Source organism: Balaenoptera borealis (assembly GCF_965194805.1).
Source record: "Balaenoptera borealis genome assembly, chromosome: 11".
Classification (NCBI taxonomy): domain Eukaryota; kingdom Metazoa; phylum Chordata; class Mammalia; order Artiodactyla; family Balaenopteridae; genus Balaenoptera; species Balaenoptera borealis.
Window position 1 is genome coordinate 46,654,181 of NC_138868.1, and position 24,500 is coordinate 46,678,680.

The following is a 24,500-nucleotide window of genomic DNA, read 5'->3' on the forward strand; positions in this document are numbered from 1 at the left end:
ATACCAGTGTGCCAGCACTAGCCCTGGGACCCCCAGGGCCCTGCAGTCACAGAGCCTGGGACCCAGCTCCACCCACCAGTGGGCCAGCACTAGCTCTGAGACACCTTGGACCCCTCAGGCAGCTGCCCCAGGATCTAGCCTCTGAGACCAAAAGGGAGTGGCATGATATACTTAAAGTGATGAAAGGGAAAAAACCTACAACCAAGAATATTCTACCCAGCAAGGCTTTCATTCAGGTTTGATGGAGAGATCAAAAGTTTTACAAACAAAAGCTAAAAGAGTTTGACACCACCAAACTAACTTTACAAGAAATATTAAAGGGACTTCTTCTAATTGAAAAAGAAGAGACCACAATGAGTAACATGAAAATTACAAAAGGAAAAATCTAATAGGTAAAGGCAAATATACAGTAAAGGTAGTAAATCAACCACGTGTAAAACTAGTAGGAAGGTTAAAAGGCAAAAGTAGTAAAAATCATCTATCCGTGATAAGTAGTTAGGGGATACACAAAACAAAAAAATGTAAAATATGTTGTCAAAAACAGTAAATGCAGGGGGAGGTGAGTAAAAATGCAGGGTTGTAACTGTGTTTATGGGGGAGTAGGGGAAGAAGTAGGTGACGAAGATTAAGAGGTACAAACTTCCAGGTGCAAAATAAATGGCACAGTTTGAAATGTATAGTGTGGGGAATATAGTCAGTAACTGTGTAACAATATCTTTGGTGACATAGCGTAACTAGACTTATCATTATCATGGTGATCAGTTTGAAATGTATAGAAGTATCAAATCACTATGTTGTATAACAGGAACTAACAGTATTGTAGGCCAATTATACTTCAAAAACAAACAAACTCAGAGAAAAACAGATCGGATTTGTGGTTACGAGAGGTGGAGGGTCAGAGGAGGGGGAATTGGATGAAGGCAGTCAAAAGGTATGAAATTCCAGTTATAAGTACTAGGAATGTAATGTATACTATGATAAATATAATTGACACTGCTGTATGTTATATTTGAAAGTTGTTAAGAAAGTAAATCCTGAATTCTTGTCACAAGAAAGAAGAACTTTTTTTCTATTTCTTTATTTTAATATCTGTATGAGATGATGGATGTTCACTAAACTTATTGTTATAATCACTTCATGATGTATGTAAATCAAATCATTATACTCTATACCTTAAACTTACACAGTGCTGTACGTCAATTGTATCTCAGTAAAACTGGAAGAAAAATTAATTTTTTTTAAAGAATGAAATGACTATATAAAAGTAAAGTTAAATTATATGAATAAATATACAATTTGTGACTTGGAAAATAGGAAGCACAGACACCAAAATGTTACATTGGTTGTTTAAAGGTTGCAGGATTTATGACAAGATATTTTTCTTTTTTTTTTTTTCACTTACCTGCCTTTCCTAGATCTTTTATAAAGAAATGAAAGTTTGTGAGTTTTTTTAAAGGAAAGTAGTTTTTAAAAAAGAGAAAATATGTGTTTAATCTTAACAAATGGTATAGAGGTTAAATTAAATGTCTAAACATAATCCATTTGGTTGGCAAGTAAGAGGTCACAGGTGGTGACCTTTGCCAGTGAAAGTGGGAGTGGGGGGTTGAGAAGGCCAAAGCCAATCCAGAGGGGGTTGATTTTCTGACCAGTGTCTAGTTTTATATTGTCTTTAAGAAATAAGTTCAGAATTTGCAAACATTGTTTTCTTAGGATTCCCAGAAATGCTTTCATGTTACTATCCTGACCTTAGGTAACACTTTACATTTTACTGAGTGTCTTTCTTATCAGTGCACCAGAAAAAAATGTATTTAACCATAGGATTGATAATTCCTTGCCTATTTATATTTAAGGATGGTGAGATGTGGGTAATTGCATCTCACTTTTCACATATTTCATTCATTGTGTGGAACCTGATTTTGACTTTCAAAAAGATTTTCATAAACAATGCTGCCAATGAGTCTTACAATTTAAAAATTTTCTGCCAATGTCCATTTTTAACTCTTCACAATGGCATTCCAGAATATTATTGAAAATGAGAGCTAGTTAAGGTTTTTTTCTGATCTTATGTTATCCTTGCTTTTACAACATAAATCATGAAGAAAATTGTCTCTAGTTATTTGCGGTAATTGGTTATATAAGTATTTGATTATTTTATCTTTTGCTAATATTATAAAAGCAGCATAATGATAACCTATGGATTTTTTTATATTTATTTCATTTATTTTTTTGGCTGCGTTGGGTCTTAGTTGTGGCACGCAGGGTCTTTGTTGAGGTGTGCAGGATCTTTTGTGGCAGCATGGGCTTCTCTCTAGTTGTGGCGCATGGGCTCCAGAGCGCATGGGCTCTGTAGTTTGCAGCACGTGGGCTCTCTCATTGAGACACGCGAGCTTAATTGCCCTGAGGTATGTGGGATCCCAGTTCTGAGACCAAGGATCGAACCCGCGTCCCCTGCATTGGAAGGTGGGTTCTTTACCACTGGACCACCAGGGAAGTCCTTAACCTATAGATTTAAAATGCTAAAAAGAGATGTTTGTTTTTGTTCATAACCTCACTTATATACATGAAGGCTTTTCTAATGTAGAAGGCTTTTCTGTGGGTTTTATTTATTTATTAGTCCTTCTAAATGAGACAGATTAGCCATTCTAAATGTGGCAGATTTATAATTCACTTTCTTTTTTGTCACAGGAATTTAAATTACGGTCTTTTTGAGGGGGAGGGGAATATAGGAAAGCAAACAAAAAATATGTTCTAGTAGCTACCTTGAAACTATGTAAACTATATAAATTATTAACGTTATCTCTTCATGGTTAAATCCACTGGCTTTTCCTTGCTTTGAAGATAGAGGAAACAGTTTATCAATTAGAATTTCTTTCTGAAGCACTCTCTTTCCTTAGCTTCCATGATGCAACATTTTCTATATATCCTCGTACCTTTCTGGCCATTCCTTCTCCATCTTTGAAAGCTCATCCTTCTCCACTTGGCCTTTAATTTTTAAAGCCTTATATTATTTATTTATTTATTTTTGGTCTCATTCTATACTCACTTCAAGGATGGTCTCTTTCACACCCACAACTTAAACTACCATCTACATGTTGATGACTCGTAAGTTTATTTTTCTACCCCAGACCTTTTCTCTGAGCTCTACACCTTTATATCCAACTGGATACCTGGTATCTCATTTTCATGTGTCAAAGATGCTCAGCTTTAATGGTTACAGACTGAAGTCATGATCATGCATTTCCTCTACCCCTCAGCCCTCAAACCTGATTCCCTTCCATTGTCCCTAATCTTGGCAAATGGCACGACCATTGATCCAGTTACATGAACTAAAACCTGAGTCATCCTTGACACCTTCTTCTCCTTCATCTGTAACACCAAGTTATACTGATATTTACCCCCATAAAAGCCTTTTAACTCGATCCACTTATCTCCTACCTCCACCTGTAATACCCCAATCAAAGCTACCATCATCCCACTTAGATTGTTATAATACCCATCTAAGCATTCTTCCCACATCCACTTTTGTTCCTGCCCAAATGCATTCATTGTCCCATAGCCAATAGTGAGCTTTTCAAACTACAGATCTCTCTTAGCCTGGGTTCCCCAGAAAACAGTGTGTGCTACTACTTTATTAGGAAGTTGTTTCAGGTTGGAAACAGATCCTGAGGCAGAGTTTAGTGCAAAGGATGTTTGTTAGGGAGTGGTCTTTGGATCAACACCTGTGGGAAGGAGGGAAAATAAATAGAATTGGGCAAAAGGAGAAGTCAGGCAATATTGTGGGCTCAAGGATAGCCTCAGCCTAACCCACACAAAGTTCTGGAGCTGAAGTTGTCCCACGTTAAGTCAAAATGGCTGGGTATGGACCTACACTTTAATCAGTCATTGAATATTTGCTGCTTCAGGAAGGGCTGTTGACAGCACTGCCAGTCATGGAGGCAACAAGTCCTCCCTTGAAGGGGTGTTTGGATAAGGCATTCTCATGTTGATCCCTTGTGCTGCTCGCCTCCACTTCTTCATAGGTATTCAGGAGCAGTTCTTCCAGAATTCTAGTGTGCCTTTCTTGCTGGGGGAAACTTAGAAGAGGGTAAGTGGGAAAAACGTTTGCCCCTGCAGATGTAGCTGATCGTAGGATTGCAAATGATGCTAACTTCCCTTCTTATGACCCAGACCCTCATCCTGGAGGGGTCTTAGTCTCTGGTCACTTTGTGTTTCTCATCCCAGGGTTGCTGCACTTGTTCATTTTCCAACAGAATTTGGCAAGGAAGTACCAAGAGGTACCCAAGGACTTAACTGGGTGCCAAACATACTCCTCCTTGTTCCCATTATGTGACATTAGCCCTACCTCCCTGGCATTCAGGTTCAGTTATTTCTGCCAAAATGATCGCTCCTCCAAATGTAAAATAGGTAGTGGGAAGCAACCACACAGCACAAGGAGATCAGCTCGGTGCTTTGTGACCACGTAGAGGGGTGGGATAGGGAGGGTGGGAGGGAGGGAGACACAAGAGGGAGGGGATATGGGGATATATGTATATGTATAGCTGATTCACTTTGTTATACAGCAGAAACTTACACACCATTGTAAAGCAACTATACTCCAATAAAGATGTTAAAAAAAAAAAAATGATGGTTCCTCTTGTCTGCCAATTTCTGGGCATTAGGTGTATAATGTGCCTTGGTGACAGCTGTAGTTTATAGATTAATGAGATTCTTGTTTTGTCCCCTGGTAGAAATGTTTCTCCTTCGGGGACTGGAATCTATAACCTTGCACAACTCAAAGTTACAGCAATGGAAAGTGCAAATTCTCTAAGTGGGTCACTGATTGTGATAGTAAGCAGGGCTTTTAAATTCCTGGATCTGCTACAGAGCCCTTTCTTCTTCTGGGCCCCACTCAGAGCTGGCAGCTTTTTGTGTCACCTGGTATGAGCCTGTACAGTAATCCCAGATATGGAATATGCTTCCTTTATAGCCCAAAGAGGCCTACCAGAATTTTTGCTTCCTTCCTCATGATGGGAGATACAAGATGCAACAAATTGTCCTTTACTTTGAATGAGATGTCCCAGCAGGCCAGAATCTTTATAAGGTTTATCTCCCATCTTCTGGAGTGCATGTCTCACCAAGGTTTCCAACATGGTAGCCACTTCTTGCTCATCCAGCCTGATTAGCATGATGTCATCAGTGTAGTAGATCAGCATAATATTCTATATGATGTTCAAATGGTCCAAATTTCTTCCAACTGAATTTGGATGGGAGGGGCTTTATTAGTTAACATATACCTGAGGCAAAAATTGTAAATGCTTCCCATTGTCCATTTCATGTAAATGCAGACTGTTTCAGATCCTCCTCTCTGACAGAGATAGAAAAGAACTTATTCACCACATCAGTGATTGCATGCAACATACCCACGACCATGATAATCTGCTGTAGCAAAGACAAAACATCTTTATTATAAAACTGCCATTGTAGCTACCGCATGATTGAATTTGCTGTAGTCGGCTTTTATCCTCCAGATCTGTCTGGTTTCTGCAGACACCAGACTGAAGTATTAAATAGAGATATGACAGAGACCATCACTCCTGCATCCTTTAGATCATTAAGAGTAGAACTAATTTTCACTATCACCACCAGTAAATCCATATAAAATAGGAGCTAAAATTTCATACCAAATAGTGGGGGAATGGTTTGTTTGATAGATTATATTTAAAAGAAGAAATATAAAATTTTAACAGATATTTAGGTTATAATTTTTACCATGTGCTGATATTTTTAGAACCAAAGTATGAATCTCACTTTTGTCTGGGGAAGGGAAATGTATTTAAAATAATTTTCCTAACGAAATTGCATCATGACTTACTTTATGTTTGGCTTTTACAGCACTGTCCCAAAGATGATCATTTTACAAAAATATTTAAAGCCTTCATTATTTTTCTTAAGGGACTCCCTTTAATCCTCTGACATAAAATCATTTTCTTTTAAAACACTTAGCATAAAATCATCCAAACTGGTGATCTTTTTTTCACTTGATCTAATTTTGTTAGATTTTCCTTTGTCAGTATGATTTGATAAAAGCAGTTCTTTGACATTGCTATAGTAGACTTTATGAAATCCTACATGTTTACAATGGTGTGTTTGATGTGGTAAATAGAGATAGAAGCCAATGTTAATTAAGAATGTGTGTTTCAGCAGTGACTGATGATGATGATGATGATGATATGGTGGTGATGTGTTCTTTTTGCCTTGATTCTCTGGATCAAAATTTTGTTTGGGAGATTCATCCATGATTTTGGATATAATTATAATTCATTTATTTTCGCTTTCATGTAGTATTGTTTTGTGAGTATACCACATTTTATTCATTGTACCAAATATCTTTTTTCATTTCTCCTATTTGACACTCACTGGACTCTTGGCATATGAAGACAAAATTCTTTTTATTGTTTCTTTTACTTTCTTCTACCTACTTTGTCCTCTCTTTCCAGCACTCCTATTAGGCATATTTTAGAAGCTTTGACATGATCCTCTGTATTTCTTAACTTTTTAAGAAATTATGAAGATAGAGATGAAATAAAAGGATACCATGAGGGAAAAAAATTAACTTCCAGCCCTTCCTTTGCATTTTAATTTTAGCAGCCACATTTTAAGTTTTCAATTGCTTTTTCACAGATGTAGTATAGTTTCAGCCTCTTTTGAGGAAATTATTTATAATTAGTGGAAAATTTCTTCTTTTGCCTGAATTATATGTTTCCACAGATGCCATCTTTAGTTTCACTTGCATTTGAGAGGCAACAGGGCATAGAGCTTTAAAGCACAAACATTGGAGTGAGACTACCTGGGTTTGAGTTCTGGCTCTGTCATTTGTGCCCATGTAATCTCAGGCAATTATTTAACCTCTGAGAAACTCAGTTCCTTCATCAACAAAATGGATATAATTATAGTATCTACCTCCTAGAGATGCTGTGGAAATTAAATGAAATAATTTCTGTAAATTCATACTGAAAATATGTTTGATACTTAGTAAGCACTCAATAAATGTTAGCTATTATTACTATATGCCAGGTGCAGTGTACTAGTTTCCAGACATAAAATTGAAGCAGACTTGTGCCATTCACTCAAAAACTTAAAGCAAAGCTTGGTATTATTTGTCAAGTCTAGCATTCATCTTCTGTCTCAATGGGAGTAATGGTACATATTAAATAACCATAGTGTTCAAAATTGTGATATATCCTCGATGGTTATATTCGTAGATTTAGCATTAAAATGTAACCTGAGGCCGAAACAACAGTGAGTCCTACTGCTTATTTTGTACTTAGCACCGTACTTAGAAAGGGTGGGAAAACACGAGGGCATGCATATGGAGGTGCCAAGGAGGAAGAATGTAAATGATAAAGCAAGGCATGGGGCTTCCCTGGTGGTGCAGTGGTTGAGAATCCGCCTGCCAGTGCAGGGGACACGGGTTCGAGCCCTGGTCTGGGAAGATCCCACATGCCTCAGAGCAACTAGGCCCGTGAGCCACAACTACTGAGCCTGCGTGTCTGGAGCCTGTGCTCCTCAACAAGAGAGGCCGCGATAGTGAGAAGCCGCGATGAAGAGTGGCCCCCGCTTGCCGCAACTAGAGAAAGCCCCCGCACAGAAACGAAGACCCAACACAGCCAAAAATAAATAAATTAATTAATTAATTTTAAAAAAAAAGCAAGGCATGGGTGCTATTCTCGGGGTATTAGATGTGGTAGGAGGTAATTATGATGTGGAATAGAAGATGATAAAGCAGACTGACTAGACCTGCGGCTTATAGCAGGAGGGCCATATGGTCGGGTAAGTGTGGAGATGGGTCCACACCACGGAGGGTTTACAAGTTTGGCAGAAGAGTTTGGTCATTATCCTGTAATAGTCAGAACATAGCTGACATTTTTGAGCAGGAGACTAACATGATATACAGAGGTATTTGGGGCTTTGGTAGTTTTAATTTTTGTCCCTGTGTAGAAGATACAAATGTTCTCAGTGTTTTGGACAATTCAAAAAAATTTTTTTCTGAGCTATATCAAGTCTAAACTCAAGAAAAGTCAGTTTTATAAGACATTCTGCCTTTCAGTCTTATTTTTTTCTTTAATGTTTACCTATATCGTTTTTGAGAGGTTCCAAAGTTTTACAAAAATGGGAATGCTGGTCATGACAGTCCAAAGGTATGCAAATCAAAATATGAAGTAATTGAGGGTAATGAGAAATTAAGATTGCAGGGCTCACTCTTCAGTTGTAGGAGGAAAATTAAAGGTAAACTACATAGCAAAGTTCAGAATAAAACATGTATAGGCATTCAAGTCCTTGCAGGCTTATAAATTGCCTGGTATGTCTGTAACTACTTTGCTATTACGTGGCCAAAACACAGGGGACTTCAGGATGTGTATTTATGGACTGATTCCCCAACAGATAACTGCACTATTCTGGAATGCTATTGCTATGTCAATAGTTGTACTTATTGTTTCAAAATTTTTTCCATTTTTCAATCTAATTAACTTAGAATATCTCTAACGTGATTTGCAAAGAATTTTATATTTATATTTTGCAATCAGCATTTGACTGGCGCTCAGGTTTGAGACATGCACTACAATGTGTAAACATTTTGTAAGATAATAAATAGCCCCTAAATGTTTTATGATTGCCTGTTCCCTGCTAATTGGTCATGGATTGAAATTCCCCATTGTTTAATTTTTTTTTTAATTTGTGGGAAATTTTTATAAATGAGTGTGTGGGACTTCATATCACAGCTGTTGTCATTTAAAGTTTGGACAGCATCATTACAAATGAAGCCCTGCTGTGAAATCAAAGTCAAAAGGCATCTTGGCATCCCAGCCATTTCCTTAGGAGAAGATTACAGCTCAAGTCTGTTGAACTTTATTGCCTTGGGCCTCATGACAGTCTTCAGAAACATGCAAGGCATTTCTGTTAAAGAAACTCAGATGTGCTAGGACACAGGGGATGACATTCTTGTGCATAGCAGTGTCCTAAGCAAGAGGGTGAGGAATAAGTCAGGAAGAAAAAGATGATTCACACTTTTTGCTGTATTCTGGGATTATTTTATACAATCCATGGAGATGACAGAGAATAGGAAAAAGGTGTGGTGTTTTCCTACATGGCCTATATACTTTTTCCAGTTTTACTGAGGTATAATTGGCAAATAAAGCTGTAATATATTTAAAGTGTACAGCGTGATGACTTAATATACCATACATTGTGAAAGGATTCCCACAATCAAATTAACACATCCATCACTTCACAGATTTCCCTTTTGGGGGAGGGGTGAGAATACTTAAGTTCCACTTTCTTAGCAAATTTTAATTATATGATACAGTATTATCAACTATAGTCACTATGTTATATATTAGATTCTCAGACCATTATTCATCTTATATGTACTCTTTTACCAACATCTTCCCATTTCTTCTTACAATAGTTGTCTTTTAACCAGAGTATTTGGTCTATTTCTGCTATTATAGTTCTATTTATTCCTACTATCTTATTTTGTTCTTTTTTGATTGTTTCCTTTTTCTGAGTTTCTTTTCCTCTTTCTTGCTTTCCTTTGGGTTATTTTTCTTTCAGTCAATTTTTTCCCCCCACTAGTTTAGAAGTTGTAACCCATTCTGTTCCTTTGGCAGTAATACAGAGAAATTTAAATGTTTACTTAATTTATTAAAATCCAGCTCCAGTCCACCACCTTACAATGTCTGTGCTACCGTGGTTGTATATTTTAGTTGTATCTTATTTTTCTTTGATACTGAAAGACATTATTTTGTGTTTTATATAGTCAGTGTATGCTTAATTTACTCACATATTCATTACTTCCCTTGCTGAATTATCATTTTATATCTCAGACTTTCCATCTGGTGTTTCAGGTGGCCCTAGGGGGTCCCTACCATAAGGTAGTTCTCCTAATGGACTTCCTACCTTTAGCGAGTGCTGGGTTTTGTCTCCTATCTTTTGAGTGCTTTGAGTTGTTCAAAACTAATACTCAAATTTACTTTGCTCACCAACTGTTCTTGAGGTAAAATTGCACTTTAGTGCTGTATCTCTCCAGGTTCCCACATAACTTATATTTTGGCCTGAGTGTTTCTTACTTCCTTGCCAGTTCATTGCCTTGCATTAAAGATTTTTAAATATATTATCTAGCATTTTTAGTTCTTTACAGTAAAAATGCCTGTCAGTATATGACCATAAGTCAAGAAATAAAAGCTCATAACTAAGTTTTTAAATGATCTTTTGGTTGGAGTGCTCTCAGAAGATTTTTTATGATATTAAATCATTTTTTCAAAATATATTTTTCTGTACTTCCCTGGTGGCACAGTGGTTAAGAATCCGCCTGCCAATGAAGGGATCACGGGTTCGATCCCTGGTCCAGGAAGATCCCACATGCCGCAGAGCAACTAAGCCCATGCGCCACAACTACTGAGCCCGCGTGCCACAGCTACTGAAGCCCGCACACCTAGAGCCTGTGCTTCGCAACAAGAGAAGCCACCGCAGTGAGAAGCCCACGCACCGCAACTAAGAGTAGCCCCCGCTCGCCTCAACTAGAGAAAGCCCGCACACAGCAACGAAGACCCAACACAGCCATAAATAAATAAATAAATAATTTTTTAAAAATAATAGTAATAAAATAACAATTGCCCTCAATTTAAATATATATATATTTTTCAATTGCTTTCTAAAAAAAATGTTCTTAGTCAAATTAGGTTGGAAATGCTGCCACCAAATTCCTTTCATCCAGTCACAGTATAAAGCCCTGAGAAGTCCTACAGTTTTTTAAAACAAAAACATTGCACTTAATTTTGTTTACCCAGCATTTCCCCAATTTCCCCCCAAGTAACAGCTATCAGTACTCCATAAAACTAGTGTTTGCACAACAGTCTGAGGACACTCTCCCCGCTTTTCCTATAGAAGCCTCTTAGGTAGGCCTGAGTCTCCATTGTAGAACCAAGCTTCTCTCTCCTAATAAGTTATATTTGCTGAAATATTCAGGGATCCTGCTGGTTAATATAAGTTCTGTTTATTTGCTCTTTATGGAAATGAGATGTTTCCCCCTTAGAAATGGGGACCACATTGATTAGCAGCCATATCACAGAGACCTTGTTCTACCAGTGACCTTTTTTTTCAACTCTCTCTCCCTTGGATTTTCCTCCTTGGTGTACTTGGGTCCCTTCTAATTCTTATAGAATCAAAGGATTACATAGAATCTTAGTATTCATCTGGTTCAGCCCTACCAAGATTCATTCAGCTACCCATTTGGATGTCATAACTCCTCAAACAGCTTCCTTCCCTTTACAACTTTGAGCATTTACACTCAGGGCCTTTTTTACTCTACTCACTTATACCCGCATCATGTCACCAGTGACCTCTTTGATTCACAAGTTTCTTGGCTTTTTCTCAATCTTCATTTTACTGAATTTCTCTGAAGATTTCAACACTATTGGTCGTTTCTTCTTCTCTTGACAACTATAGTACTGCTTTCTCCTACTTCTCTTTCCCATCTTGATTTTCCTTTATTCCTGCTCTATAAATATCTTTCCCAGGTTTCTGTCCTTAGCTTCTTCTCATTTCTCTCTCTTCTTGAATTTATTCCTTTATTCATTCACTTATTCATTTATCCAATAAATGTTTGTGTGGTGAATTAATTAGAACTATTATTTTTAGAACAGTATAGGAAGTTTGAGCCTATCTTTTAGTTATTTAAATTGGGTCAGAGAATGTCACGTATATGAGAATGATTCTTTATTACAGAGATTTGTCTTGTAACCCAGTATTGTTTCAGTGTTTTCTGGAGTTGGACATTCAGTGTATTCTACAGCTGTGTTTTTCATAGTTAAAAATGCATGAAATTCTATTAAGAACTCTTTTAGCAGATCATAATACCAAATGTACTCATGCTAAGCAAGACTAGCATTAGAAGAGATGCCCACCTTTGGGCCATGACTTCTGAAAGAAAGTTTCCTCCTTTTTTTCCTCAGGGCAGTACTACACCCTCAGCCCTGCCAAGCCGTAGTAGTATTTTGAAATAGACCAAGGTTGTCTATGGTGTATTTTCTCTTTGCTTCTGACTCTTTCTCCTTTTTCTAGGGGCCTTGTCCCTGGCACCAGTGCCCTTTTGCAGCTTTAAGCCTCCAACTGCTCTGCTGTTGAGGCCTGTTCTCCCTCCCTCATATTCCAAAATCAGTGCTGGCAGCTCAAAAAACTCATATCCGCCACCTCAAGAATATGAGGAAAGCAATCAAGTACAAAAGGCGGTGTTTAGAGGAAAAAGCACCAGGCTGATAGGTAGATAAATCTAAATTCCAGTGCTGGCTGACATCTAGGCGTCTTTTTCTCATCTGAAAAGTAGAGGAATTGCATTGGAATAATTGATACTAAGGTCTCAGCTCTGTGAGTTTAAAATCAATTCATACAAACATATGAACGGCTGATAGCTGATGAATTTGCATTTTGATGGCAATAGTTATATTGTCTAAGGTTGGGGCTGAAATTACTGTACCTGATCTCTCTAAGGGTATTACCCTTGAGCATTGTTCCAGGCCATGGCCCCCCTATGCTGTTCAAGTCACTGTTGTTTTAGGTATATATCCAGAAGTAGAATTACTGTTATAGGGTAATTCTACTTTTCAATTTTTGAGGAATTGCCGTACTGTTTTCCTAGCAGCTGCACCATTTTACATTCCCACTGAGATTTTCTGACTGTCCCATTCCCCAACAACATTTCACCCAAGAGGTTTTGGCATCAGTGGTATTTCTTGCCTGATCAATAACAGAATTTTACATATAAACCCTTCATGTGTAAGACTAAGAAAAAATATATTATTTCAATTATAACATACATCCCAGTCTCAGAGAAGGTAAACTGTGGGGAGAAAATGTATATCTCAGATTCAATGAAATATAGTAGTTAAATATACTAAAACCCCCTCCAAAAATTTTTGGACAAATTGCACAGCTGTAAACACAATTTTTGTAAAACAGGAAAGTAAAAGTAGCTACTCACCAATAGTGTATGAAAACATCTTTCTCAAATGTATTTTTATATCATTTCTAAAAGAATGGGTTTCAGGGGACTTCCCTGGAGGTCCAGTAGTTAAGATTCCGTGCTTCCACTGCAGGGGGCATGGGTTCCATCACTGGCCAGGGAATTAAGATCCCACATGCCACGTGGCATGAGCAAAAAAAAAGAATTTTTTTTAATTAAAAAAAATAAAATAAATTTTTTTAAAAAAAGGATGTGCTTCGGGACAGTATTTTTTCATACTTTTTTTTCACACTTATCTAGGTAAGCCTTAATGACGACTTGAAATAAAAGTAAAAACCCCTTAGGACACTAAATAATGTATCATAGATTTTTGTTTCCATATATTTGTGATTTCTGGTAAATGTCCTAATAATGCTCATTTCTCTTTGTTTTGTTTAAGGATTGTTCAAGTTTAGAAGAATATAACATTGCTGCAGCATTACTCCCTTTGACCAGTGCTTTCTATAGGGTAAGTTTCATTGGTCTATATATGTCATTATGATTTATATAGATGTATTCAGTTTGATTTATCATGGAACTACATCAATCCTGTCCCCTTAGTGTATCTAAGACATATCTGTGGTTATATTTGTTATAACGTTTATTGCATGCTATGTGTAAAATATGTAATATATAATGTTAAATCATCTAAGATATAACCCCACCATTCCATCCCTACTTTATTGTTCTTTAGAGCACCTAATAACACCTGAAATTATGTTGTGCGTTGGTTAGTTTACGTTTCACTGTTTTCCCCCACCAAAGAAAATAAATTTCATGAGGCTGGGATATTGTCTGTCTTATTCATTGCTGTATCCCAGTGTCAATCAATAAATGTTTGTTGAATGAATGAATGAACAAATGAACAAGCTAGATAAATAAATGGAGGCAGAAATTAGAGTTTAACTTCACTGGCAATTTCTATGAACCTTCTGAAAATTTTCCAGAATGTTCAGTGCTTTTCTTAATTCTGTCATTTATTGTAGTTGTCCTATCCATGGCTTTTCATAGAGAGATTAATTCTTAGGGTAAATAAATCCAGCAAACTCTTATTCCCTCTTTTCCTGTGAAGGACTTGTAAGGAGTTAAATAGCCACACTCTGAACAGCACATTGAATACGTCCTTCTGAAATGTACAGTAGGAAGCAATAAACCTGTGATAGCCAGGCTGACTCACTGTGCAGCTGTGTGCAGGTAGCTTCAGGAAGCCCAGGACTTATGGAAGGACTTCTGGCTAAAGCTACTCCATGTTTCATGGGCTCTAAGTCAGGAGAGATTATCAAATATTCCTAGATCTGTTTTAGTAGAGAACTAGGCGCCAGATAAAGTGCCTTAGCTGAGTGATGAAATGATCCATGCCCTTAGATGCTGGCAGTATTCTCTTACTCTTCTTGTTCTGCCCATCCTTTTTGTTTCATCCACCATTTCTAACTGATGAGGTCTAGCCCCCTTCCTGCACTTAGTAGGTACCCAATAAATATTTCTTGATAAACTCAGTTTTTTAAAAACTTTACTTCAAATGATTTGTCCACAGTCTGTGAGTTAAAGGTCTTAACCCAAAGGTTCTCCATAATCAGGAACTCTTTCTCTGCTGCTAACTCACTTCCTCTTTCTTCCTCCTTACCTTCCCATCCTCTTCTAAAACAGAAAATGGAATTTATGAGACTCACACTTCTCAGACCTGGCAGGTCATACTGAGCATGCTCAGGAAACAAGGACAAATCTCAAAAATGTTAAACAAATGAATTTGGGTTTAGAAACTCATGACAACCAGCTGGAGCTTGGGCATCATCTTTTGGTTTTCCCTCCTCAGCTTAAACTTATCTCCAGGCCCACTCTAGTTTTTCTTAAATGCATACATACTAGTCTTCTCGGAACTCTCCCTAGTAGTTCTTCATCTTAATCCCCTCCTGGCATGGAGAATAATGTTACAAAAATAGGTCAGGCTCTCCTGTATCTTAAGCCACCAAGGAAATTTGTCTCCGTATCTCAGAGGAACCAAAAAACTTGGTTCTAACTAGCCTTCATATGGGCCCTCACATGGGCATTTGTTAAAGAAAATGGCATTTAAAAATTTTCCCACTTTAACATCTATTTTTTAAACTTAGATATTATGTAGAAATAAATTAGAAGAAACATAGGGGAAATAAGAATTGACAGTAGAAACTCAATTGCTCAAGAAATCCAGATTACTTAAGATTTTTTTTTTTAAGCTGGATCATTTATCTGTTTTATAGTGTATATTAGTGAGGGTTTGATCATCATAGCAGAAGCACCATGAGTGATGGGAAGTAAGGAATCTATTATAGGGACCAGCTTTTACATTGTTATAGAAGCTGGGGAAGAAGTTTATGGAAAGCTTTGAATTAGGGTCTGCCTGTGGCCCTGAAGTCACTATAGATCATCAGGAAGCAGTCATAATCAGCAGTCAGGAAGAAAAGCTGGGCATGATACAGGGAAGAACAAGGACAAACTAGAATCTATGTATGTCTTTTAAAGTCCTCCAACCTCAAGAAAGCAGGTGACCTGAAAAAGAAGCAGCATTATTGGCCATGGAGCTACACATGTGCCTGGCTCTGACTAGGAGCAGCTAAAGGAAGAGATCCAGAAGGAACTGGAGGAAATGTGAGCACAGTTCTTTCCACACATCAAGATGGTCCAGCAGATCTGCAACAAAGTGTATGAGATACAGCAGAACCTGGCATCCTGTACTGACCTTCAGAGTGTAATGGCTGCTGCTTCATTTTTGCCTTCCAAATCTTAGAGAAATTTCTCTGTAGTCAACCCTAACCTAGAATCATGGAGGAAAGAGAATTCTGGGAAATACAGTTCTAGCTTAGCTTAGTTTACACAGTACAAAACCATCACACCGTGTTTTTTTGTTTTGTGGAAGTTTTTAATGCAATTAGTTAACAAGTTGGGCTACATGCCATGCTCTTCTCTGTGTTATCAAACTTAATAATACAAACTTATGTTTTATGATGGGTTTATAGATTTAATTTTTTGTTGTTGACTTGGCTTGATTTTACTTGATTTCTTTTGGTTTAATTTGATTTGGGCATGAAAGGTCCAATTAGGCAGCAGAAACCATACCAGTAATATGAACAGGAAAATTTTAATATAAGGAGTTATTAAGTAGTAATAGGGGATTAACTACTAAGAAATAAAGAGAATTTTAAACTTGGAGGGTGCCACTCCCCAACAAGACCGAGATTCAGACCTTGTTGGAGAGGTGTTTCTGTGGCCACTGGATGGCACTGAGGTGAACTTCACTGAAGGGCCACAGACCAGGGCTGGCAAGCAGGAAACTGCCTAGTGGAGTTCTGGCAAGACTTGCTAGGAATCCACTCACTAGGGTACCACTGAAACTCGCACAGTGGTGAGCACAATTGGCTGTCCCACACACGACTAGCAGGTACATGTCACAGGAGCAAGAAGAAAAAAGCACACCAGAACCAGGAAAAGAAACCACTTCATATTGCTCTGTCCCTACTGACAAAGCTTAAAATTGTGCCAACTGGCAAAGGAGAAATTTTTACAGGTCCAGCTCCAGTACCACAAAGCAAGGCAAAGAAAGGTAGATTTGGAGGAAAGAGGCACTGCATTGATAACCAACAGAGAGGGTTAGGGAGTGGATCATATTGATTCTTAGATACTTTCTGAACTTCTATCTTATGGGAACGTAAAAGGTTACTATGCCAGGCAGCATCTTGGGCAGCAAGATGAACAAAACATTGATGTGGCCACTAGGAACTTACATTAGTCTTTATAATGCAATAAATAATAAATAAATAACCAAACTGGTCTACAGTTTCATCAGTCAGATAGACATTTTCTTAAAGTAGTACATATGCATGGTTAGAAAATTCAGATAGTACAGAAAGATACAAAATGCAACGTAAACGCTCCCTTTCCCACCTCTACTCCATTTCTTCTGACAGTTGATTTCTTCCTGGGAAAAAAAGTTGTGTATTATTGCTAGGATACGCAGATAAAATTAGCTTTTTTTAAACTAAAATGATCAAACCATTCACACTGTTTTCTCACCTTGCTTTTTTCACTTAGTAGTACATCTTGGAGATCCTCCTATATACCTAATTAGTATAGAGCATATATACCTAATTATTTTTAATGACTATATATATATATATATATACACACACACACACACACACACACACACACACACACACACACACACACATATGTATTTTTTTTTAATAGTGGAAGCCAAAGCCTGCTCTGTGTAAGGAGGTAGGCGAGATGATGGATCAGGTGCCTCTTTCTTTCCTTTCCTTTCCTTTTTCCTTTCCTCTTTCCTTTCTTCCTTCCTTCTTTCCTTCCTTCCTCCCTCCCTCCTTCTCTTGCTTCTTTTCTTTCTTTCTTTCTTTCTAAGTAAACCAGCTATTTTTTTAAATTGAAGTATAGTTGATTCACAATATTCTGTTAGTTTCAGGTGTACAGCAAGATGACGCACTTATTTTTTCTTCAGATTATACTCCGTTATAGGTTATTACAAGATATTGAATATAATTCCCTGTGCTATACAGTAAATCTTTGTTGCTTATCTATTTTATATATAGTAATTTGTATCTGTTAATCCATACACCTAATTTGTCCCTTCCTCCTTCCCCTTTGGTAACCAGAAGTTTGTTTTCTATGTCTATGTCTATGAGTCTGTTTCTGTTTTGTATATAGATTCATTTGTATTATTTTTAGGTTCCACATATATGTGATATCATATAGTCAGAGAGGGTCTTTCTCTGTCTGACTTACTTCACTAAGTATAATATTCTCTAGGTCCATCCATGTTGCTGCAAATGGTAATATTTCATTCTTTTTTATGGCTGAGTAATATTCCACGGTGTGTGTGTGTGTGTGTGTGTGTGTGTGTGTGTGTGTGTGTGTTTGCGTGTGTGTGCGTGTATATATATATATATATATATATATATATATATATATATATATATATATATACACGCACACACACATATATATATATATATATATACCACATCTTCTTAAGCCAGTCATCTGTTGATGGATACTTGGGTTGTTTCCATGTCTTGGCTCTTGTAAATAGTGCTGCTGTGAACATTGGGTGCATGTATCTTTTTGAAGTATAGTTTTCATTTTTTCTGGATATGTACCCAGGAGTGGGATTACTGGATCACATGGTAGCTCTAGTTATAGTTTTTTAAGGAGCCTCCATACTGTTTTCCATGGTGGCTGCACCAATTTACATTGCTACCAACAGAGTACGAGGGTTCCTTTTTCTCCACACCCTTTCCAGCATTTATTATTTGTAGACTTTTGATGATACTTTTTCCAACTGGTGTGAGGTGATACCTCACTGTGGTTTTTATTTGCGTTTCTCTCGTAATTAGCAATGTTGAGCATCTTTTCATGTGCCTCTTAGCCATCTGTATGTCTTCTTTGGGAAAATGTCTATTTAGGGCTTCTGCCCATTTTTTGATTGGGTTTGTTTTTTCGATATTGAGTTTTATTAGCTGTTTGTATATTTTGGCTTATTAACCCCTTGTTGGTCGCATCATTTGCAAATATTTTCTCCCATTCCATAGGTTGTCTTTTTATTTTGTTGATGGTTTCCTTTGCTGTGCAAAAGCTTTTAAGTTTGATTAGGTTCATTTGCTTATTTTTGCTTTTATTTCTTTTGCCTTGTATATTTTGAGACTGATCTAAGAAAATACTGCTACAATTTATGTCAGGGAATGTTTTGCCTACGTTCTCTTCTAGGAGTTTTAGGGTGTCATGTCTTAAATTTAAGTCTTTAATCCATTTTGAGTTTATTTTTCTATATGGCGTGAGGGAGTGTTCTAATTTCATTGATTTACATGTGGCTGTCCAGCTTTCCCAACACCATTTATTGAAGAGACTGTCTTTTATCTGTTGTATATTCTTGCCTCTTTTATCACAGATTAATTGACTGTAGGTGTGCAGGTTTATTTCTGGGCTCTCTATACTGTTCCATTGATCTATATGTCTGTTTTTGTGCCAGTACCATGCTGTTTTGATTATTGTAGCTTTGGAGTATAGCCTGAAGTCTGGAAGCGTTATTCCTCCAGCTTTGTTCTTTTTCCTCAGGATTTCTTTGGTAATTCTGGGCCTTTTTTGATTCCATATAAATTTTAGGATTCTTTGTTCTAGTTCTGTGAAAAATGTCATAGTTATTTTGATAGGGATTGTGTTAAATCTGTAGATTGCTTTGGGTAGTATGGCCATTTTAACAATATTAATTTTTCCAATCTAAGAAGATTGGATATCTTTCCATTTCTTTGGATCATCTTCAGTTTCCTTTATCAATGGTTTATAGTTTTCAGCATGTGTTTTCTTTTTAATAAAAAGATAATTATGTATATACTTACCATTCTCATAAAAGTGAAGTATTTTATTGGCCTAGATGAAACAAATGTTTATCTTTTAGAGCTTTACTTAGAGTAAAAGATGTTCCACATACAACATTATCTATATTAGAGCTTTGGGAATTTGTTACACCACAGCCACTGTAAGTTTAGGGTTTTTTTTTTCTCTACAGTTCCTTTTTTCTACTTCTACAAAGTTGTATGTATTTCATGTGTCTTTAACTTATGAAGCCTTTCTTTTCCTTTTTCTTTTTCTTTATTTTTTATTTTTTTGTTTGGAGATCAATTTAATATAGATAAATTGTCTATAAACGTGGGCAGATCATAGTAAGAAGTCAAAACATTTTAAGAAATTTTTCACCTTCTGCTTTTCTTTTTTTTTTTTTCTTATTAGTCATCCATTTTATACACATCAGTGTATACATGTCAATCCCAATCTCCCAATTCATCACACCACCACCCCACCGCTACCGCTTTCCCCCCTTGGTGTCCATACGTTTTTTTTTGCTACTTCTGTGTCTCAATTTCTGCTCTGCAAACCGGTTCATCTGTACCATTTTCAGTGTTCCACATATATGTGTTAATATACGATATTTGGTTTTCTCTTTCTGACTTACTTCACTCTGTATGACACTCTGTATGACAGTCTCTAGCTGCATCCACGTCTCTACAAACGACCCAATTTCATTCCTTTTTATGGCTGAGTAATATTCCATTGTATATATGTACCACATCTTCTTTATCCATTCGTCTGTAGATGGGCATTTAGGTTGCTTCCATGACCTGGCTATTGTAAATAGTGCTGCAATGAACATTGGGGTGCATGTGTCTTTTTGAATTATGGTCTTCTCTGGGTATATGCCCAGTAGTAGGATTGCTGGGTCATATGGTAATTCTATTTTTAGTTTTTTAAGGAACCTCCATACTGTTCTCCATAGTGGCTGTATCAATTTACATTCCCACCAACAGTGCAAGAGGGTTCCCTTTTCTCCACACCCTCTCCAGAATTTGTTGTTTGTAGATTTTCTGATGATGCCCATTCTAACCGGTGTGAGATGATACCTCATTGTAGTTTTGATTTGCATTTCTCTAACAATTAGTGATGTTGAGCACCTTATCATGTGCCTCTTGGCCATCTGTATGTCTTCTTTGGAGAAATGTCTATTTAGGTCTTCCACCCATTTTTGGAGTGGGGTGTTTGTTTCTTTAATATTGAGCTGCATGAGCTGTTTATATATTTTGGAGATTATTCCTTTGTCCCTTGATTCATTTGCAAATATTTTCTCCTATTCTGAGGGTTGTCTTTTCATCTTGTTTATGATTTTCTTTGCTGGGCAAAAGCTTTTAAGTTTCATTAGGTCCCATTTGTTTATTTTTGTTTGTTTTTTTTGTTTGTTTTTTGTTTAATAAATTTATTTATTTATTTATTTATGGCTGTGTTGGGTCCCCGCTTCTGTGCAAGGGCTCTCCCCAGTTGCGGCAAGCGGGGGCCACTCCCCATCGCGGTGCATGGGCCTCTCACCATCGCGGCCTCTCCTGCTGCGGAGCACAGGCTCCAGACGCGCAGGCTCAGCAGCTGTGGCACACGGGCCCAGCCGCTCCGCAGCATGTGGGATCCTCCCAGACCAGGGCTCGAACCCATGTCCCCTGCACCGGCAGGCAGACTCTCAACCACTGCACCACCAGGGAAGCCCCTATTTTTGTTTTTAATTTCCATTACTCTAGGAGATGGATCAAAAAATATCTTGCTGTGATTTATGTCAAAGAGTGTTCTTCCTATGTTTTCCTCTAAGAGTTTTATAGTGCTCGGTCTTACATTTAGGTCTTGAATCCATTTTGAGTTTATTTTTGTGTATGGTGTTAGGGAGTATTCTAATTTCATTCTTTTACATGTAGCTGTCCAGTTTTCCCAGCACCACTTATTGAAGAGACTGTCTTTTCTCCATTGTATATCCTTGCCTCCTTTGTCATAGATTAGTAGACCATAGGTGTGTGGGTTTATCTCTGCGCTTTCTATCCTGTTCCATTGATCTATATTTCTGGTTTTGTGCCAGTACCATATTGTCTTGATTACTGTAGGTTTGTAGTATAGTCTGAAGTCAGGGAGTCTGATTCCTCCAGCTCCGTTTTTTTCCCTCAAGCCTGCTTTGGCTATTCGGGGTCTTTTGTGTCTCCATACAAATTTTAAGATTTTCTGTTCCAGTTCTGTAGAAAATGCCATTGGTAATTTGATAGGGATTGCATGGAATCTGTAGATTGCTTTAGGTAGTATAGTCATTTTCACAATATTAATCTTCCAATCCAAGAACATGGTATGTCTCTCCATATGTTGGTATCATCTTTAATTTCTTTCATCAGTTTCTTACAGTTTTCTGCATACAGGTCTTTTGTCTCCCTAGGTAGGTTTATTCCTAGGTATTTTATTCTTTTTGTTGCAGTGGTAAATGGGAGTGTTTCCTTAATTTCTCTTTCAGATTTTTCATCATTAGTGTATAGGAATGCTTGAGATTTCTGTGCATTAATTTTGTATCCTGCTACTTTACCAAATTCATTGATTAGCTCTAGCAGTTTTCTGGTGGCATCTTTAGGATTCTCTATGTATAGTATCATGTCATCTGCAAACAGTGACAGTTTTACTTCTTCTTTTCCTATTTATATTCCTTTTATTTCTTTTTCTGATTGCCATGGCTAGGACTTCCAAAACTATGTTGAATAATAGTGGTAAGAGTGGACATCCTTGTCTTGTTCCTGATCTTAGAGGAAATGCTTTCAGTTTTTCACCATTGAGTATGATGTTTGCTGTGGGTTTGTCATATATGGCCTTTATTATGTTGAGGTAGGTTCCCTCTGTGCCCACTTTCTGGAGAGTTTTTTATCATAAATGGGTGTTGAATTTTGTCAAAAGCTTTTTCTGCATCTATTGAGATGATCATATGGTTTTTATTCTTCAATTTGTTAATATGGTGTATCACATTGATTGATTTGCATGTATTGAAGAATCCTTGCATCCCTGGGATAAATCCCACTTCATCATGTTGTATGATCCTTTTAATATGTTGTTGGATTCTGTTTGCTAGTATTTTGTTGAGGATTTTTGCATCTATATTCATCAGTGATATTGGCCTGTAGTTTTCTTTCTCTGTGACATCTTTGTCTAGTTTTGGTATCAGGGTGATGGTGGCCTCATAGAATGAGTTTGGGAGTTTTCCTTCCTCTGCAATTTTTTGGAAGAGTTTGAGAAGGATGGGTGTTAGCTCTTCTCTAAATGTTTGATAGAATTCACCCATGAAGCCATCTGGTCCTGGACTTTTGTTTGTTGGAAGATTTTTAATCACAGTTTCAATTTTATTACTTGTGATTGGTCTGTTCATATTTTCTATTTCTTCCTGATTCAGTCTCAGAAGGTTGTGTTTTTCTAAGAATTTGTCCATTTCTTCCAGGTTGTCCATTTTATTAGCATAGAGTTGCTTGTACTAGTCTCTTAGGATGCTTTGTATTTCTGCGGTGTCTGTTGTAACTTCTCCTTTTTCATTTCTAATTTTACTGATTTGAGTCCTCTCCCTCTTTTTCTTGATGAGTCTGCCTAATGGTTTATCAATTTTGTTTATCTTCTCAAAGAACCAGCTTTTCGTTTTATTGATCTTTGCTATTGTTTTCTTTGTTTCTATTTCATTTATTTCTGCTCTGATATTGATGATTTCTTTCCTTCTGCTAACTTTGGGTTTTTTTTGTTCTTCATTCTCTAGTTCCTTTAGGTGTAGTGTTAGATTGTTTATTTGAGATTTTTCTTGTTTCTTGAGGTAGGCTTGTATAGCTATAAACTTCCCTCTTGGAACTGCTTTTGCTGCATCCCATAGGTTTTGGATCGTCGTGTTTTCATTGTCATTTGTCTCTAGGTATTTTTTGATTTCCTCTTTGATTTCTTCAGTGATCTCTTGGTTATTTAGTAATGTATTGTTTAGCCTCCATGTGTTTGTGTTTTTTACATTTTTTTCCCTGTAATTGATTTCTAATCTCATAGCGCTGTGGTCAGAAAAGATGCTTGATATGATTTCAATTTTCTTAAATTTACTGAGGCTTGATTTGGGACCCAAGATATGATCTATCCTGGAGAATGTTCCATGCGCACTTGATAAGAAAGTGTAATCCGCTGTTTTTGGATGGAATGTCCTATAAATATCAATTAAATCTATCTGGTCTATTGTGTCATCTAAAGCTTGTGTTTCCTTATTAATTTTCTGCTTGGATGATATGTCCATTGGTGTTAGTGAGGTGTTAAAGTCCCCCACTATTATTGTGTTACTGTTGATTTCCTCTTTTAGAGCTGTTAACAGTTGCCTTATGTATTGAGGTGCTCCTATTTTGGGTGCATAAATATTTACCATTGTTATATCTTTTTTTTTTTTTTTTAATATTTACCATTGTTATATCTTCTTCTTGGATTGATCCCTTGATCATTATGTAGTGTCCTTCCTTGTCTCTTGTAACATTCTTTATTTTAAAGTCTATTTTATCTGATATGAGTATTCCTACTCCAGCTTTCTTTTGATTTCCGTTTGCATGGAATATCTTTTTCCATCCCCTCACTTTCAGTCTGTGTGTGTCCCTAGGTCTGAAGTGGGTCTCTTGTAGACAGCATATATATGGGTCTTGTTTTTGTATCCATTCAGCAAGCCTTTGTCTTTTGGTTGGAGCATTTAATCCATTCACCTTTAAGGTAATTATCGACATGTATGTTCCTATGACCATTTTCTTAATTGTTTTGGGTTTGTTTTTGTAGGTCCTTTTCTTCTCTTGTGTTTCCCACTTAGAGAAGTTCCTTTAGCATTTGTTGTAGAGCTGGTTTGTTGGTGCTGAATCCTCTTAGCTTTTGCTTGTCTCTAAAGCTTTTGATTTCTCCATCGAATCTGAATGAGATCCTTGCCAGGTAGAGTAATCTTGGTTGTAGGTTCTTCCCTTTCATCACTTTAAGTATATCATGCCACTCCTTTCTGGCTTGTAGAGTTTCTGCTGAGAAATCAGCTGTTAACCTTATGGGAGTTCCCTTGTTTGTTATTTGTCATTTTTCCCTTGCTGCTTTC

General features: G+C 37.1%; 1 protein-coding gene across 16 annotated transcripts in view; it reads left to right on the top strand.

The window, feature by feature from the left end:
* The window catches only part of SBF2 (SET binding factor 2), a 468,341-nt gene that overhangs the window by 328,250 nt on the left and 115,591 nt on the right, over nucleotides 1–24,500 (top strand). For all 16 annotated transcript variants that reach the window (XM_082341354.1, XM_082341355.1, XM_082341356.1 and 13 more), the window contains one exon: nucleotides 13,437–13,505. In XM_082341354.1, the coding sequence (XP_082197480.1) occupies nucleotides 13,437–13,505 (69 nt within the window). The remainder of the gene's footprint in view (nucleotides 1–13,436; nucleotides 13,506–24,500) is intronic.